This window comes from Astyanax mexicanus, chromosome 2, assembly GCF_023375975.1.
Source record: "Astyanax mexicanus isolate ESR-SI-001 chromosome 2, AstMex3_surface, whole genome shotgun sequence".
In the NCBI taxonomy this organism is placed as follows: domain Eukaryota; kingdom Metazoa; phylum Chordata; class Actinopteri; order Characiformes; family Acestrorhamphidae; genus Astyanax; species Astyanax mexicanus.
Window position 1 is genome coordinate 55,643,421 of NC_064409.1, and position 15,546 is coordinate 55,658,966.

The 15,546-nt window shown below is 39.0% G+C and overlaps 1 protein-coding gene across 11 annotated transcripts in view; it reads left to right on the plus strand.

Moving 5' to 3' along the window:
- tjp1b (tight junction protein 1b) overlaps nt 1-15,546 on the plus strand; it is a 127,925-nt gene that overhangs the window by 85,192 nt on the left and 27,187 nt on the right. The window contains exon 1 of one of the 11 annotated variants that reach the window (XM_022672231.2): nt 1,823-2,441. The exons of 9 other annotated variants lie outside the window; for them this stretch is intronic. In XM_022672231.2, the coding sequence (XP_022527952.1) occupies nt 2,415-2,441 (27 nt within the window). In that variant the 5' untranslated portion in view covers nt 1,823-2,414. Of the gene's footprint in view, nt 1-1,822; nt 2,442-11,562; nt 11,852-15,546 lie in introns of those variants that run through there. One more of the 11 variants, XM_049474610.1, reaches the window with a different exon arrangement.

Here is a 15,546-nt window from a genome sequence, read left to right on the forward strand (position 1 = left end):
CATCTGTAAACCACAAGTCTGCTTGATTTACACTGCTATATTCATTCCGATGGTGTGTCCATTCCAAAGGGACAGTTAAGGAAGCAAAAATAGAAGGTTAAGATGTTTGTTTATTACAGGGCAGATATTGTGTAAAGTCAAATGATCCTTGCTTTTATGGAAGAGTTTATGGTATCACTGTATGTAAACATTTTTTAAATATTTAAATGTGATGTTGGCTTCTGTATGTGGAGACTGAACTTGAAAAACACCATAATGTCCTATTCACATTTAAGATTTAAGTCTGGACTGTTCTTTGAATAAGACAAAATTCAAACAAACCAATCAGAACAGGGTTCGTTTGCATATATCAGTCTCAAAGGCACACAAACAAAAACTACATTTCATTTTCAAGATTTTGTCAAAGAATTTGTCAAAAAAGCACACAAAGTGCAGATTTTGTTTTTGCACAATTTAATAAACATAAATTAAGATACAAGACTATGAATATTACCCTGTGATGGACTGGTGGCCTGTATATGGGGTATTTCCCTTTTGGGTCCAATGATTCCAGATAGGCTCCGGATATGTATATACTGAATGATATCTGTATATTTTTCCTTCTTTCAGTCACTTCACATGGAAACTGAGCAGACAGGCAGCTGAAAGAGCCAGAGGTTTTCCTGTGTGGTTAGAGGGCTAATGTGTCACAACCACATCTAAATATGGTCCTTTTAAACAGCCTAGAGCAGTTAAAGCTGGGAAAAAACAAATGCCATATCCTTCTTTTTTTTCTAAACATACAAGCAGAGATTTTGTGAACGAATATCGGGGATTAGGCTTAATCCATCAATTTCTTAGAAATCTTGGTATTTTCTGGATCATTTTTCAGTGTGGAGGGAGAAGTGGGTCAGTGTAACTTTTCTCAGTTCAACTTCCCGCCCAATTCAGGCAAAATAAAAAATTGTGTATGAAACGAAATAAATAATAATTACATTTTTTTCAGTTGGTATAGTTAAAGAATTATTAAATTATGCAGCTCACAATCTAAATTTCAGGAAAAAAATAAAAAATATTTTAATTATTTATTTTACTGCTAAATAATATTGTAAGTTCCAAAACCTACTTTTGTTACAAGATGACAAATAAAAAACATAAGAGTTGGAAAAATGTATTAAACCTCATTTTTTCTTTACTATATCAAATGATAAAATGTGTTTACAAAATGTGTTTGAACGTTTTTTTTTATTGTAATTGTAAGGTGCAAAAATGAAAAAATAAAATTGGGGATATGGATGAAACTATGTTTTTTCATCACTATATCAAATGTAAAAAATAAATATTGTTTAACAGTCCGTTTTTTTTTTTAATTTAGCAACCAAATCCAAAAAATGAACTGATAAATGTTACACTGTCAAATGTTACAAAAATTAAAATTGGGGAAATAGATGATTTTTGTGTCACTATATCAAATAAAAAAAATAAGTTGTACAGCCAATTTTCTGTTTTGAACTTAGCACCAAATCTGAACAGATCCAAAAAGTGTGCTAATAAATGTTACACTCATGTTTTTATTTCTAAAATTGTAATTATCAGGGGCAAAAAAATGAAAAACTCTACAATTGGGAAAATGGATGAAACCCTGTTTCTTTAGTTGCTGTAATACATGAAAAAAATCACTTACTAATTTTACACACAATTTCTCTATATTGGAATTCGTTCATAAAACTGTGATGAAGGTTGTTAGAGTGAGAGGTGAGTGTGCCGGTCTGGTCCTCTCTCCCGCTCTGATTCGCACCCCTGGAGCAGCGCAGTGGACTGTCCCAGACAGACATGTCACGGCTGTTGCTTGGAGTCGGAGCGCTGTGGGAAAGGCATCCTGTGTCTGCCATTGCAGTGGAGCTGCTCACAGCCTGAGGACGGCAGGATCCTCTCGAGCTGCTGTCTCGCTCTCTCTTCTCCATCATTACACGTGTCGAGGAGCAGACCTGGACGGATATTGGACTGCGGGGGGTTTTTAATAACGGCTGGTTTGAGCTCGACAGTCGGAGCGGAGCGGGCTGGGACTGGGTGTTTATAGCGTTAAGGTTCGGGGCTTCGTTAACGGGTTGGTTGTCATCAGCACCAGCGGCGGGTAAAGGTAGCGCTCGCCCACAGATAGCGAGCGGGGGGCTGCTGAAAGAACAAGTTCGGGCTCTCCTCTCCACCACTACGGTTTCTGACATGTTGCTCATCCTGAAGAGAGCGCAGAGTTAGCTGGAGACTGCAGCCCGGCGCGCTGCGGCACCCGGGCGACGGACACGGAGCGTTTTCAGTTCGCGAGCTTCTCTTCTGTTGAGTAAGCAGGCGCAGCTAGCTCGCCCTGTGTTTTTAAAGGCTTTTCAGCGCTTTTGGCCAACGCCAACTTCACTGCGAGAAGCTGAAGAAGGAACAAAATGTCTGCCAGGGCTGCCTCTAATAAGGTAACGCTGAGGTTTTATTATTCAAGTTTTATACTAACGTCGTTTTCGTCTGCAGTGGCACCAATTCAGGAGCTCACTAGCTTAGCTTAGCTAGCTAAACATCCAGCTATACTCGGACTCTTGGAACCTCTAACCGTCCACAGCTACCGCTGGCTAAGGTCATGTGTTTACTAAACGCCGGTGAGCCCAGCTAGCATTAGCTAGCTGGATTTAGAGCATCTATCTACTCCGCTGTTTCTTTTAAGCGATAGTGGCAAATCCTGTTCCAGAAAGTTAAAATCCAGTGCGGGACATCGGGGCAGCTGCGTAGCTAGGCGTTGCTGTGGCTGCGCTGCTCCGGCAGTTAAAACTAAATCCCGGAGCGGATTTCTAGTATGTGCTGGAGATGGATTTGCCACAGAACCTGGCTAACCTAGCTACCTTCCAGCTAGCTAGCTATGGGTTAGCTATCGTAGCTAGCTAACTGGCTAACGTAACGTTAGCTACTATTACTAGACATTAAGCTGTTAGCGCTCTTCTTTAGCGACATATGTAGCTAACGTAGCTAACATGTTATGTTTAATATACTGTCGATTTTTTTGTGCGAGGCACATTAATAAAACTATTTAGCTAGTTATCTAGCATATGCAGCTAGCTAGCTAACGTTACACAACGTTTAGTAGTTAGCCAGCTCGCTAACGCTAGATGTGCACCTTACAGTTTATTAATGCTATAGCTAGTTGTAAAAGATTAGCTAGCGTTTGTTTTGTTTTTTTCGTTGAGATAAGCTAGTTGGTTTAGCTAGTTAACAAACTAACTTGCATGAATAATGCTTACAAACTTACAAAATGTATGTATTTGTGACGAATGTAACTCTTTTAACCAATCGATAAACTATAATATACGTTGGTCGACTCTAAATCCGTATTATTAAGCTAACATGGGCGTGTTTGTTTCGGCTGAAACTTGACAGGTGAGCTGCAGGAAACTAGACTAGTATTCCAGGAATGTGTCTGACCTGTCCTTCCTCTTTTTATCGAGTGTCGTGGGTTTCAGGCGGCGTGTACAGTTTCTGTATAATTTCGTCAGCCCTGTTATGTTATGTTATGCTATAAGTATATATAAGTAGAACTGTTCATCCCCGTGTTTACAGTAATAGCTGACTCATAGGCTGGTCCTGGTCTACAGCTGTTAGCTTCATCATTTAGTTACCCTCCTATTAGAAACTTGTCTTGCGTTATTGAATTGTGGCATTTTGAGTTATGCCTCAAATTATGATGTGAACCTGTCTTGTTTATGCTATGGCTTACCTTTGTCATAGGTATAATTTGAAACAGAGCAGTCATTCAGAACTAATCACATGAATACTGTTGCTTTACAAACAAATACTTGGTCAGTTTTCTAAGTTTTTTTTAGTCTTGTACAATTTACACATGATGGGAGTCTTTTATGTCATGTTCATAGAAGGAGATTTTGAAGATTTTATTCAGTCAAATGAAAAATGAATGATAAAGCATTGATAAGCATGGTTATTAACACACTAATTAGTTATTTGCCTAGTTATCTTCCACTTTACTGCAGTGAGAGTGTTATCATTTTAGAGCTACATGGATAGATGGAAGGAGGGAAGAAACGATCCTGTCCTAACTAGTCTTGACAGTTCAGACCAATTCAGATCCCTAGTGCTTTGTGGACATTTTGAAAAACATTTACATTTGTATTAAACTATATGTCCAAATGGACTTAACTTCTAATAAATATGTTCAACTACTTAAATAAGGCTTTGATTTGATTATCTAGAGCAGATAAGCATGAGCCTATTGGCACCATGCCTAATGCCAGTTGTGGGCTAGAGGGGTATAAAGCCCCAAAGTAATGAGTTGTGTAAATGCAGTGCATTTGTGTTCTCCGCAGTGATTGTGCTCTATTCAGTACCTTTAGGAGAAGTTGAAGATGAGGTGTGGTGTTAATCAGCCAATATCCTGACCTCACTAAAATGCTCCAAAATCTTGTAGAAATTCAAGCCTTCAAGTGTTTAATACCCTTTATTTTGGTAGTATAAATGGTGTCTCTGGAATAATTTTTTCTATACTGTGTATAAATACAGTAAAAACTGATGTAATAAAACTGTCATAGCATAACAATTTCTTTAGTCATTCCATCTTGTCGAGGAAGGCCAGTACTTAAAGTCATCACCAGTACCTAGGAAAATTTTCATGAGCGTGAATTAGGTGAGCTGCTAGTGGAACTGAACGAATTTTAATAATGAGTTGAGTCCACATAGAAGAATTATACTACATATTTGATATTCACTGTTTTGCAAACAGCTCTGCCTACTCATTATTCTGGATGCTACATGTCACTGTATACATTTTTGTATGCATATCTAAAACTGCTTTAGGTACATATTATAGAAAACCTTGATTCCACACTTATAACAGTAGATAGTGTGTTTATTTGGTTATTATTTATTGCCAGTGTTGATGGAGGAGGGGATGTGTGCCCTCGGTTGTTCCATGATGATATGTGACGGAGATGAAAGGATCAAGGTCAAAGATATAGGCCAGAGCCCAGTCCTGTTGGTGTGAGAGAGAGTCTCTCACGCTCACTCTCCATCTTGCCCATGTTTTTTCATGCATGTCAGGTGACCTGCTTCACTGAAAAACTTGGACGTGTATTCTCACTTCTGGATCAAGGGATTATGTGTGTGTGTGTGTGTGTGTGTGTGTGTGTGTGCGCGCATATGTGTGTTGGTCAGATGGTTGTGGCTTGAACAGTGACCTAGTACTATTGCAAGGCCTGTATTTTATTGTGATTCGAAGACAGTTGGTTTGAAATGTACAATAATCTTAATAATAAGCTATTTTAGCTCAATGTTTTCTGAAATGAGCCTGTTTGCAGAGTGAGTGAGTTGTAGGACACCCTTTTATTTCAGAAACAAAGGCAGAAATAACATATTTGAATAGCCTAGCAAGTAATGGGTGAGGGGCCTATCTTTTAGACGGTGTCTGGAATGTGCCCTCCATCTTTAAAGCTTTCATTTCTGAAATAAAAAGGGTGTCCTACGACATTTGACTCGACATTGATCAATTAAAGAAAACTATGAATTAACTATAAAAACTATGAATGAGAATGATTTGTTTGAGGCCTAAGTCAAGACCTGTCTGTCTACGTATTTAGAATTACAGCCATGTATACATTCTTGGCATTGAAGTAATATAAAATAAAACTTTGGATATGATGATTTGCCCCCTGATCAGGGTGTGTTTCTACCTTAAGTCTGGGTTGACTCTGAACTCACTGCGACCCTAACCTGGATAAGAAAATGAATTAATAATGTTTTGCTTCACTTTTTGTATAGATTAAAGAGATAAACTTGTAGATAAGGACACAAACACAAATGTTAAAGATTGGACCTGAAACAGGTTTGCGTGATCTCTGAACACAATTTCATTACATTTTTATCCGACCCAGAAATAGATGTGCTGAGGCACGAGATCCCAAAATAGATCTGTCAGAGCATAGCATGTTTTCACTGATATTGCTACTACGAGTGCAGTGTCTTCTGTGAAAAAGCAACTAGGAGGGTATAAAATATAGCTCTAACATAGGCAACTAACATTAAAGCATACAAGTATTTATGTTTTCATTTTACCATATGCAATTATGAAAATATAAACTTTTTGACACAGTATGTCATTATCATACCATCTTTATTCCATCTTTTGCTGCTTTGTTGACTCCCAGAAAGAATGTTCTTGTTTAATCCATTGTTTGTTTAATGTCTTGTTTCCTATTGTGTGCCTTTAGGTTTGTAAATGCCTTAAAATACAAAGTATTTGATTACACCTCTTTAGTCATTTCCCTTTATAGAGTAAAACAGATACTGGGTTGTCAGATAGGAGTCATACCACATTCCAAGTCCATGTCGTCATAGTCTTTCTTATTTAATTTTGCTTGCTTACTCACTCCTCCTCATTCACTCCTCTTGCATCCACTCCCATTCCATGATAATCAAAGGAGTGAGTTGCGTTGGGCCTGGATAACGTGGCCTGGTACGGGTTGCATATTAACCAGTTGTACATGAATGGGATATGAGTCATGCAAGGGTGTGTGTCACTGGTGGAGTAAGCAGCTCACCCTGTTTAGGTCTTCTCCATGATTCTTTGTCCAGGTCATAGGTCAACAGTGTCGCTTGAGGTTAATAGAGACCTTGTTTCCTGCTGCCTAGTGTAGTATTACTTAGCTGGGTATCAGCTGGGAATCAGCTGGGCATAGGCCAAGAGCTCTGAACACATGGTCTTACCATATGAACTATAAACATAGACACACATTCTCACACACAGGTCACAGCATTTTGAGTGCTGCTGCTACTGTACTACAGTGAAAGTGAATACCTGCTTTTTGAGCAAGCTCTATAAGAAGACATGACTACTCTTGGCCAGTTGATTTATTTTTCATTATTCCCTTTTATCCAATAGCTGTTTGGCCTACATCCCAGAGACTCAGAATCTTGCTGATTTTCTTCAACTTTGTTCCACAAAACTTTTTTTCCTCCTCTTTCTCAGTTCATTGTGGTCAACCCCCTTGTTTGCCTCAGCTGCTTTTTAAGAGTCGATCACATGACCAGAATGAATAGACAGTCTTTGTTCTTGATGATCAGGAAAGTCCAAGGAAAAGAAGATGCTGTTAGTGGCCTCAGGGAAAAATGCATGGTCAGTGACTATTTTGTGGTTAATTGCACTGTGATCTTTTTATTTAATGAGAGATATCTGATTAATATAATTCTAAGAATGCAAACCACTTTCACCTCATTATAGGTATGCAGGTGTAGAAGGAAAGGGAACAAGAACACAGTTGTTCAATTATTTGTAATTGAAACATTTCTTGTCTTTTTGATATTCACAAGTTAATTAGATTCTTTTCTGCAGTGCGCCACACGTGATCCTTTGAAATGGCACAGTCAGTAAAACACTAACTGTGCACCGTTTGAGCTCAGCTAGGATTAATGACATCACGTCCTTTGACACAATTAGTCTCTCTCTATTTAAGCAGAAGTAATTTACCTAGAATAACACAAGTATGAATTCTGTCCACCATTATTTAGTATGGTGTTTATAAATGTAAGCACTTAAGAAAAGTGCTTTGTCTTAAAGGCTACGTTCACATTACAAGCCTCATTTATCAATTCAGATTTTTTGACATTTCACATTTATGATTGTAAGTAACCTGTGTCTGTCTGTAATAAAAACAAATCTGTCTCTTAAATGGCAAGCATGTGCACATTGAATCATTTATGCATGTTGCATGTGCAGATGCGTAGGCATTATAAACCAGCTCAACAGCTGGTTTAAAAGTGACTAGAAATGTTTGAAATTTAATTAGCGATATAAAATGTTTTTGAAACCAAAGTCATCAGTTTTCAGTATTTTGGTCTCTCTCCTATTCGTAGAGATTAGATCCTGCTCTTCAATCTTGTGTGACTGGAAATAACTGTATACAGGCAGCTTGTTCATTTAAACATAGCCAAATTTTATCCTCTGATTTGAGCTTTCTTTTAGTTTGTGTCAGAGAGGCTGAAGAGCTTGTGTTCTTTTATACCCGCATCTGAGCATCCCATCTCCTCCCTGGCTATGTATAACAAACCCAGCTCAGATCAATCACATGTCCTCATTAATCTGCCTTAGTGAAATGAGAACCCTGATCTCCATATCTCGACAGAGAAGCCTTTTATCCTTTTGTCTGCTCCTGCATCACTGAGAGAGTTTTCTGTGTGTGAGTGGGTGTTTGCATGTCTGTATTCATATTTGTTGTGTGTCTTTAGGAGTAGGACCTGGGTGACATGTGCTGATGCTTATCAGCACCCAAGAGACCACGACATTTGGTACTGAGTACTGAGTTGTGAATTTCTAGTGACTCGTATGCTAATGTTTCCTCCTGTCAGGTTACTTTTTCAGAGAGGTCACAGAGAGCATCAGCAGGCAAAGTCACTGGTAGTAGACACAGATATTTCTTTTGCCAGATTAAAATGTATTTATTATTTTAATGTCCAGTCACTCTGCAAAATGAAAAACAATCAAGGTGAAGGAAAACCGTTAGAGATGGTCAATAAAGGGTTTGATTAATTAAAATAAAAGTATAAACTTTAGCAGAAACACCAGCTTAAGTTATGTTTATTAAATGTTAGGATTAATGGCTTATTAGGATCATGGTTTATTTAGAGTTTACCACTGATTTAATATTTACACAAACAAGCAAAATTACCTTTTATCATTTATATAGTCACCAATGATAGGCCACCTAATATTGGCATTGTAAACAGGGGTGACATGTTTTTAACTCTGAGCTTGGTTACAGTGATTGTCTGGTAAGAGAAATTGGAGAAAAAGAGTAAAATGTGAGCATATTTTTATTATTAAATAATAAATAGCTGACTTCTGAATGATACAAGTAGAGAGAAAACACTGAGGTTAATATGTTAACAAGAGAATTGGTCTTGGCTGGCTGCCCTCCAGTCTAATGACAAGGCTTGATTAATTGTGTGACGTGATTTCCAAGGACAAGTGTACCTTGGTCAGAGGTCTGGTCATCACTAGTGACCCCACTGACATGCAGAACTTAAAATAGCTCTTTGCTCGCAGGACACCACTTGCTAATCAGTCTGGCACTTTAGCCTGAGATAAAAAGGCTAGGTTTGTCTCTGCATAGACATAACATGTAAACTCATTAAAAAGATTCGGGCACAGAGTTATTTTGTAGATATTGTAGATTATAGCCAGTTAATATTAATAATTTTCTTGATACTGTGTTAAATTTTTACTAGTGGACAGTCGTCACTCTGCTACATTTTGCATTGCTGCATTTTATTAATTAGAAGGGTCAGTTATGGACAAACACCTGTCTTTTATCTTTGACAGAAAGTAGGGTTGCAACAAATGACTATATTTGGTCTATATGATTTTGTATAAGTAGCACTTTATTTGACATGGTCGAGTGGTTGCCTTTCTCTTAACTTTTTAATGTGTAGTTGTTACACATTGAATGTTAACCGCAAAACAAAAGAGTCTTTTGCTTATTTCTCCTTTTGACATGCAACACATGTTCATATGAGAGTGCCACGCCACACAATAATATAACTCTGCTCTCCACTTACACAACAGAATGATGTTGCTGCAGATATGTGGCTGTGCTTAATGTGTTGCCTTGTGACACTTGTGGCTAGTGTTTAACGTATAAACACTCCATCAACTCCATCCACGCTGCACGTAGCCCTGCATCAAAATTAAGAAAATGACTAATGTAAAAGCAATAATACTGCATTAGTTAGCTGACTAATTTTTCATCAACTAATTTAATTGGTCATTGCACTTCTACTAAGTTACACAGCTGGGTCATTTGACTCGCCGTGGTGGTATGTGACTCATTGTCAGGGTCAGTTATGGAAGTACAGTTGTGAGTATCATCTTTAATAGAAACATGGTGGAGTATTTACTGTAAGGCCTACACATGGGTCATGTGGGAAAAGGTAGTGGATGAAACCGAACTGCAGTATCCATCTACACTGTAGCTCACGGTGGCTGCTCTGTTCTCTCCTTGTGAAACCTGAGCCCTAATCATTACATTTGGGCTCTTTATAATACTCTAGCGTCAGCAGCCTTGAGCTATTTATAGCTTTTTCGATATAGAAGAACAGCTTCACTGGTGCCATTTTTTGTTTTTTGTTTTTCCTTTCTGTTTCTCTTTATTAAAGCAATTCATTCAAGAGTTACTACTTTAAACTATATAAAAAAAATTATATGCACATATCTTTTTTTCCTGTACTTGCAGGTGAATTAAACTTGCAGCGAGCATTTAATTGTGGTTTTCTGCAGACCTACTATGTGTTTAGGCTTATATGCAGCCAAAATCAGTACAGGTTTGGCATAGCTGAGAACTGTTAATGTGTTTTGGTGCTCTTTTTCTGTCACCCCTGTCCTGTTATCCCCTGCTGGTGCAGTGATTCATTTGTGCTGTGTGTTAGCAGCGTCACCATAGGGAGAGAGGAAAGGGAAACATGCATGGAATCTGTCACCACTTCTGGCCTGTGTACTGACACACATTCCACCATGACAGCCTGCCAAAAATCTCCCAGACAAGCTGTGCGAGGGCACGTGCATGTTTGTGTCTGTGTGAGTGGGCATATAGATGCGTGTTTGTGTCAGGAGCGACTTGTATCGCTACTGTCGCTCAGAACATCTGTACACAGGTGAGGAAGTATAACAAGTGTATCCCTGGGTGTTCACACCAGCATACAGCAGCACACTGCTTAACCCAGCTGGTTCAGCTGTCTCTAAAACACTCCCACTGTTGGTGTGTGTGTGACTTGTGACTCTGAGAGCGAGGGAGAGAGAATGAGAGGCAGCGAGGGTGAGATGAATAGCACGTTGGCACAGAGCACTTAGGAAACCGTGCAGTGTTGCCCTCTCTATGCAGCATATCATTCTCGTCTCTCTGTGCCAGTAAAGCTTCCAACTGTGTGTGATATGCAAATGTTGCTGCTTCAAAACAGAACTCTTTTGTGTGCTGTGGTCCTGGGCTTTGTTCTGGGATTAAATTGTTTGTGTCATTTTGGTCAAATCAGGAGAGGAAGTATTGGTGGTGTATTGCAGTCATTTCTTTTTTAAATATTTATGTCCTAGAACTTTTAAGCCAAAGTTTCTATAAAGGACTTTTGAAAGGATGGTGGGGCAGCTTTGATCTCAGCACTGGCTTGCTGAGACTGTCTGAGTTTAGCTATAACAGGAGGGCAGGAGAAGCTCTGTCTTCTGCAGCGCTGAATGGGTTAAGGCCAATACAGCACTTTACACTGCAGATGGATCGCTGCTCCTACTGAGCAGTGGAGCTCCACACTGAAGCACAACTGCAGCTCCCCTCCCCTCTACACACTCTTGCAATGCTGCCAAGCCTCAGGGATTTATGTGACTGTGTGTGTGTGTTGGGAGGGAAAGTGGAGCCAACAAGAGACAGCGGAGCAGATGGGGATAGAAGATTAAAAAATGGAGACATACCTGCACTTTTAGTCACAGTAAGAGGAGGAACAGAGGAGGAGTTTTGTCTAAATGTTTAAAGGACGTCAGACGGGTCATTAAATCAGTTCAGACACTTTCAGGCTTAGTGAGACTTCTCACTCTCTCTCTCTTTTTTCGGAAGAGTTTTGCCCTAACCACAGTCTTTCTACAGAGTACAGTACCTGACACAGCAAGATGAGCTAGGTTTCGCTCACTCTGTCTTGCACACTGATTGACTAGTCGCTATTGCAACGTGACGGCAGTTTCAGTTTGAGGTCTATGCAGCTGCTGGATGGCTGTGTACAGGAGATTCAGATGGATTAAGTTTTGCAATCTCTGATAAAGATGATTCTAAGCTTTCTGAGGTGATCAGAAAGAACTGCTGTAAGTACATATTTCAGTAAGTGCCTTTTACAAGCTGTGGTCATTAAACCTGTTGTGGTATCATATTGTTTTTGGTTTGTAAGACCTTACGTTATTGTGTGTCTGTGTGTGTGAACAACACTAAGTACTGTGGAGAAAGTTAAGGTACCTGCAGTAATTTGAATAAAAAGTTGCCTAAGTAAGCAGAAAGCCTTTATTAGGACAAAACAGTAGGTAATGATTTTACATAGTGTTTTTATTGTGTTAAATTATTTCCAGAGCTCTCATCATTATCCAGTATCTACAAGGTTTGTGTGTTAACGTGCTAAAAATGTTTGAGTTAGACAGATTAATCCTATAAGTAAAGACCCTAAGAAGAAATCTGGAAATGAACTTTATTCGTCATACTAGTTATAAATATCAGTGTAGGCTTGATGATATTGGGAAAAACATGGCAACTTTTATTCATGTGAGATTTTGCAGTATTAATACACGTATGGATTTTCATCAGATTTCACTATATGCCATTCGCAGTTAATTGTCCAACATGTCACAATATTAATGATTCAGTTTGTGTGTCCAAGATTGCAGTAAAATAAAAGAAGTTGGACCTTACTTGCCGTTGCACATTCTGCAATATAGCTGTTTAGCATGCTCTCATTGTGATGACTATGCTAAAACACATATCGTGCAACCCTAATACACTACTTTTTACTCTATCTAGTAGAGCTTCAAAATATATTGTTATAGCATCACTAAATTGGTGCACAGATGTACCGTCATGTCACAGGACGGTTAATACCAAGTGCACAGAGTGTTATTAATATTATGCTTGTTGAGTTTTTTTTTTTGTTTTTGCTATATTGCATATTTGCTATTTTTGCTATATATTGCTATATAGTATTATTATTTTTATTTTTTTCATTATTTTTAAAAGTCATTTACAAGGAAAGCATATTGCACAGGATTCTGTTTGGTGGACAACATTCAGTCCAGCTGTAACACTAAGGTGTTAAAAACTCCAGCCGCTGACCCACCACCAAAGTAATAGCTACTCTGTGGTGGTCTTCTTGGGTCCTGACCATTGAAGAACATTGACTTATATTGTATGTTTTTCCTTCTAATGTGAAACTGCCATTTTGGAGATAATAAGTATGAAAATGATCAGTGCATATTTTAGCTTACATGTAATTTGTTATAACAATTTCGAGTAAAATATGAATGCATTATTTTTGCTTGTACAGATCTGCAGGCATGTGTTAGAGCCACATGTATGCATTCACTGAATGCCACCATATCCTTTAGGAACCTGTTCTACTTGAATCTTGCACTGAGGCCTGCTCTCAGTCTGTATATCTGGTTCTGCATGCTTCCTGGCTAGAGGGCATTTGAGAAACGTCAGCAGTTTCAGGCACATCTTTCTCCATTTCTGACACGATCAATCTCTGCATGCGCCCTGGTCTGTGTTGCAGTGCCCAGACACAAGGTTGTGTGTGTGTAAGGGCAAGTGATGGACATTTTTCTCCCCCCTCACTCATCTCATTTGGGTTAAGGTACAAGGTACACATTGTTCTCAGTGCGCAGTTGTTTGTGCTGAACTGTTTTTTTTTTTATTCAGCAGTTTGTTACCTACATAGCCCAGTCTTTGCTCTATACATTGCATCATCATTGAGGAGGATGTTTGAAGCTGCGGTGATTATCGTGAGATAATCATGTTGTGTATGTGCCCCGGACGGCTTGATTAAAGAGCCCTCGTGTTGACAGTATGTGGTATCTTGTGTCATTAATTTTCCCAAAGACTGGCTGTATACACCCCATTCTGCCGCTGAGCTCTTGTTAAAAGTAGGACATTTTTCCCCTAACGCCTTCATTCTCCACTGTGTGCAGTTTAAAATACAGTATGAAAAGCAGGCGGTGCACGGCTGCACATTTTTGGAATACTTTCACGTTCTGCCTTTCACACGAGGCTGAGCTTTCATCACAGAGCCTCAGACAGTTTCACAGATCGTGACTGTGCGCTGTTATCGCTGATGGACATTCAATATTTTCGACAAGTTGTCCGAACTGCTTGTGTAGCTATACGTTTTTGTGACTGTTTAGCATGGCGCTCAGTCTACTTCACTGTCCCATGCTGTTAAAGCCCACCAATGACAATAGGAGCTATTTTTAGTCTCTCACTTCCTTGCACACTCTTGCATTCTTTTGCTCGCTCTCTCTGAAGACTTGCTGTATAAATAAAAGCCAAAATTGAATAAGATACAACCTCCCTTTCTAGCTTGGTAATGGTTCTGAACAGCTAAGCAGAGATTTTACACACTGTAGTTGCAGCTTTTCAGACAAGCATAACGGACCCTCCCTCTCTCTGACAAACACACGCAGACACAATAATACTCCCTAGTCTCAAATATCCCCCTAGTTGATGCTGATGTAATTAATAGAATTGTTCATTTTGCATTCTGTCATCTGTTGCTTTTTTCCTTTTATGGTGGGAGAGCAGAATTTGAGGCGTTCCACAAGCGCACTATAAAACGCTAGATGAGAATGCACATGGCTGGAGATCTGCGTGCCAATTATCTTGTCAGGTAGCCAAGACCCAGACCTAAGTATAATCCTCAGCATAATGCCCGAATGGGGAGATAAGCCTTTGTGGCCTTATTCATTTAAAAAAAGGCCTAGAGGTCCATGCACACAGCCTATTAAGACCAACATTCCTTAATAATGCGGCAGTATATGCTGCAGTGATATAACCTCCTCTGCCACCTCCTCACTTCAGTTTTTGTCTTATTCAGGAGTTGATTTGGGCAGCTGCCTTTCCCAGTGAATGCTTTGGCCCCATCCTCTCGTTAGAGCTGTGCTCAGCTGTCTGATCCATCTGTGTGTGGGCCCAAATGGCTGTGCTTCAATCTGAGCCTCCAGACCCCTTACTGGAGAGAGCTGTCAGCTGCCACTACTGCCAGGATCCTTCCTACAGTGAGGAATCTCTATTGGCATGGATTGTAAGGAGCTACAGGATTGCCTCAACAAAATATGTGACTAAATCCTTCTGGAACTACACACAGGCTTGAAATGTGAGCAGGGGGGTGTAGCACAAAACAGTGTGTGTAAGAATGTGGTTAAAGTAGTTATATCAAGATAAGTCCTTAAAGATGTGATGCAGTATTTAAAAAAAAATCTAAATATCACATAAGACAATTTATACAAATTTTAAACCGGTTTGCCAATACAACTCCTTCCTGTTTTGTCAGGTTATTAAAAACTGCTATTAAAATACCATCCCTTATGTTTTTTTAAGTGATTTGAATTGCAAAACTGCTGCTCTGCATCCACTTTATCCTGAGTAATTTCAATATTTTCTTTTGAAATATGTACTTGGTGTCTGTAGTAGCTCAATCCCTACTGATTTTATTCAATCACTTTTCACGATTGAATAAAAGCTTGTCATATTGGCTATATATATATATATATATATATATATATATATATATATATATATATATAATATATACTGGACAATGACTAGGGCTGCACGATATTAGAAAAACTTTACATGGCAAAAGCCAAATTTATTTTATTTTTTTCGACAATATTTTATTTTGATATTAAGCAATGCAGGGCCCATGATGTCACCAGCCCCACCCCCACCCACGTGCTGTCTTGTGTCCCTACCGATCAAGAGCTGAGTCAGCACCGAGCACTCAAAACCTGAGGAAAACAGC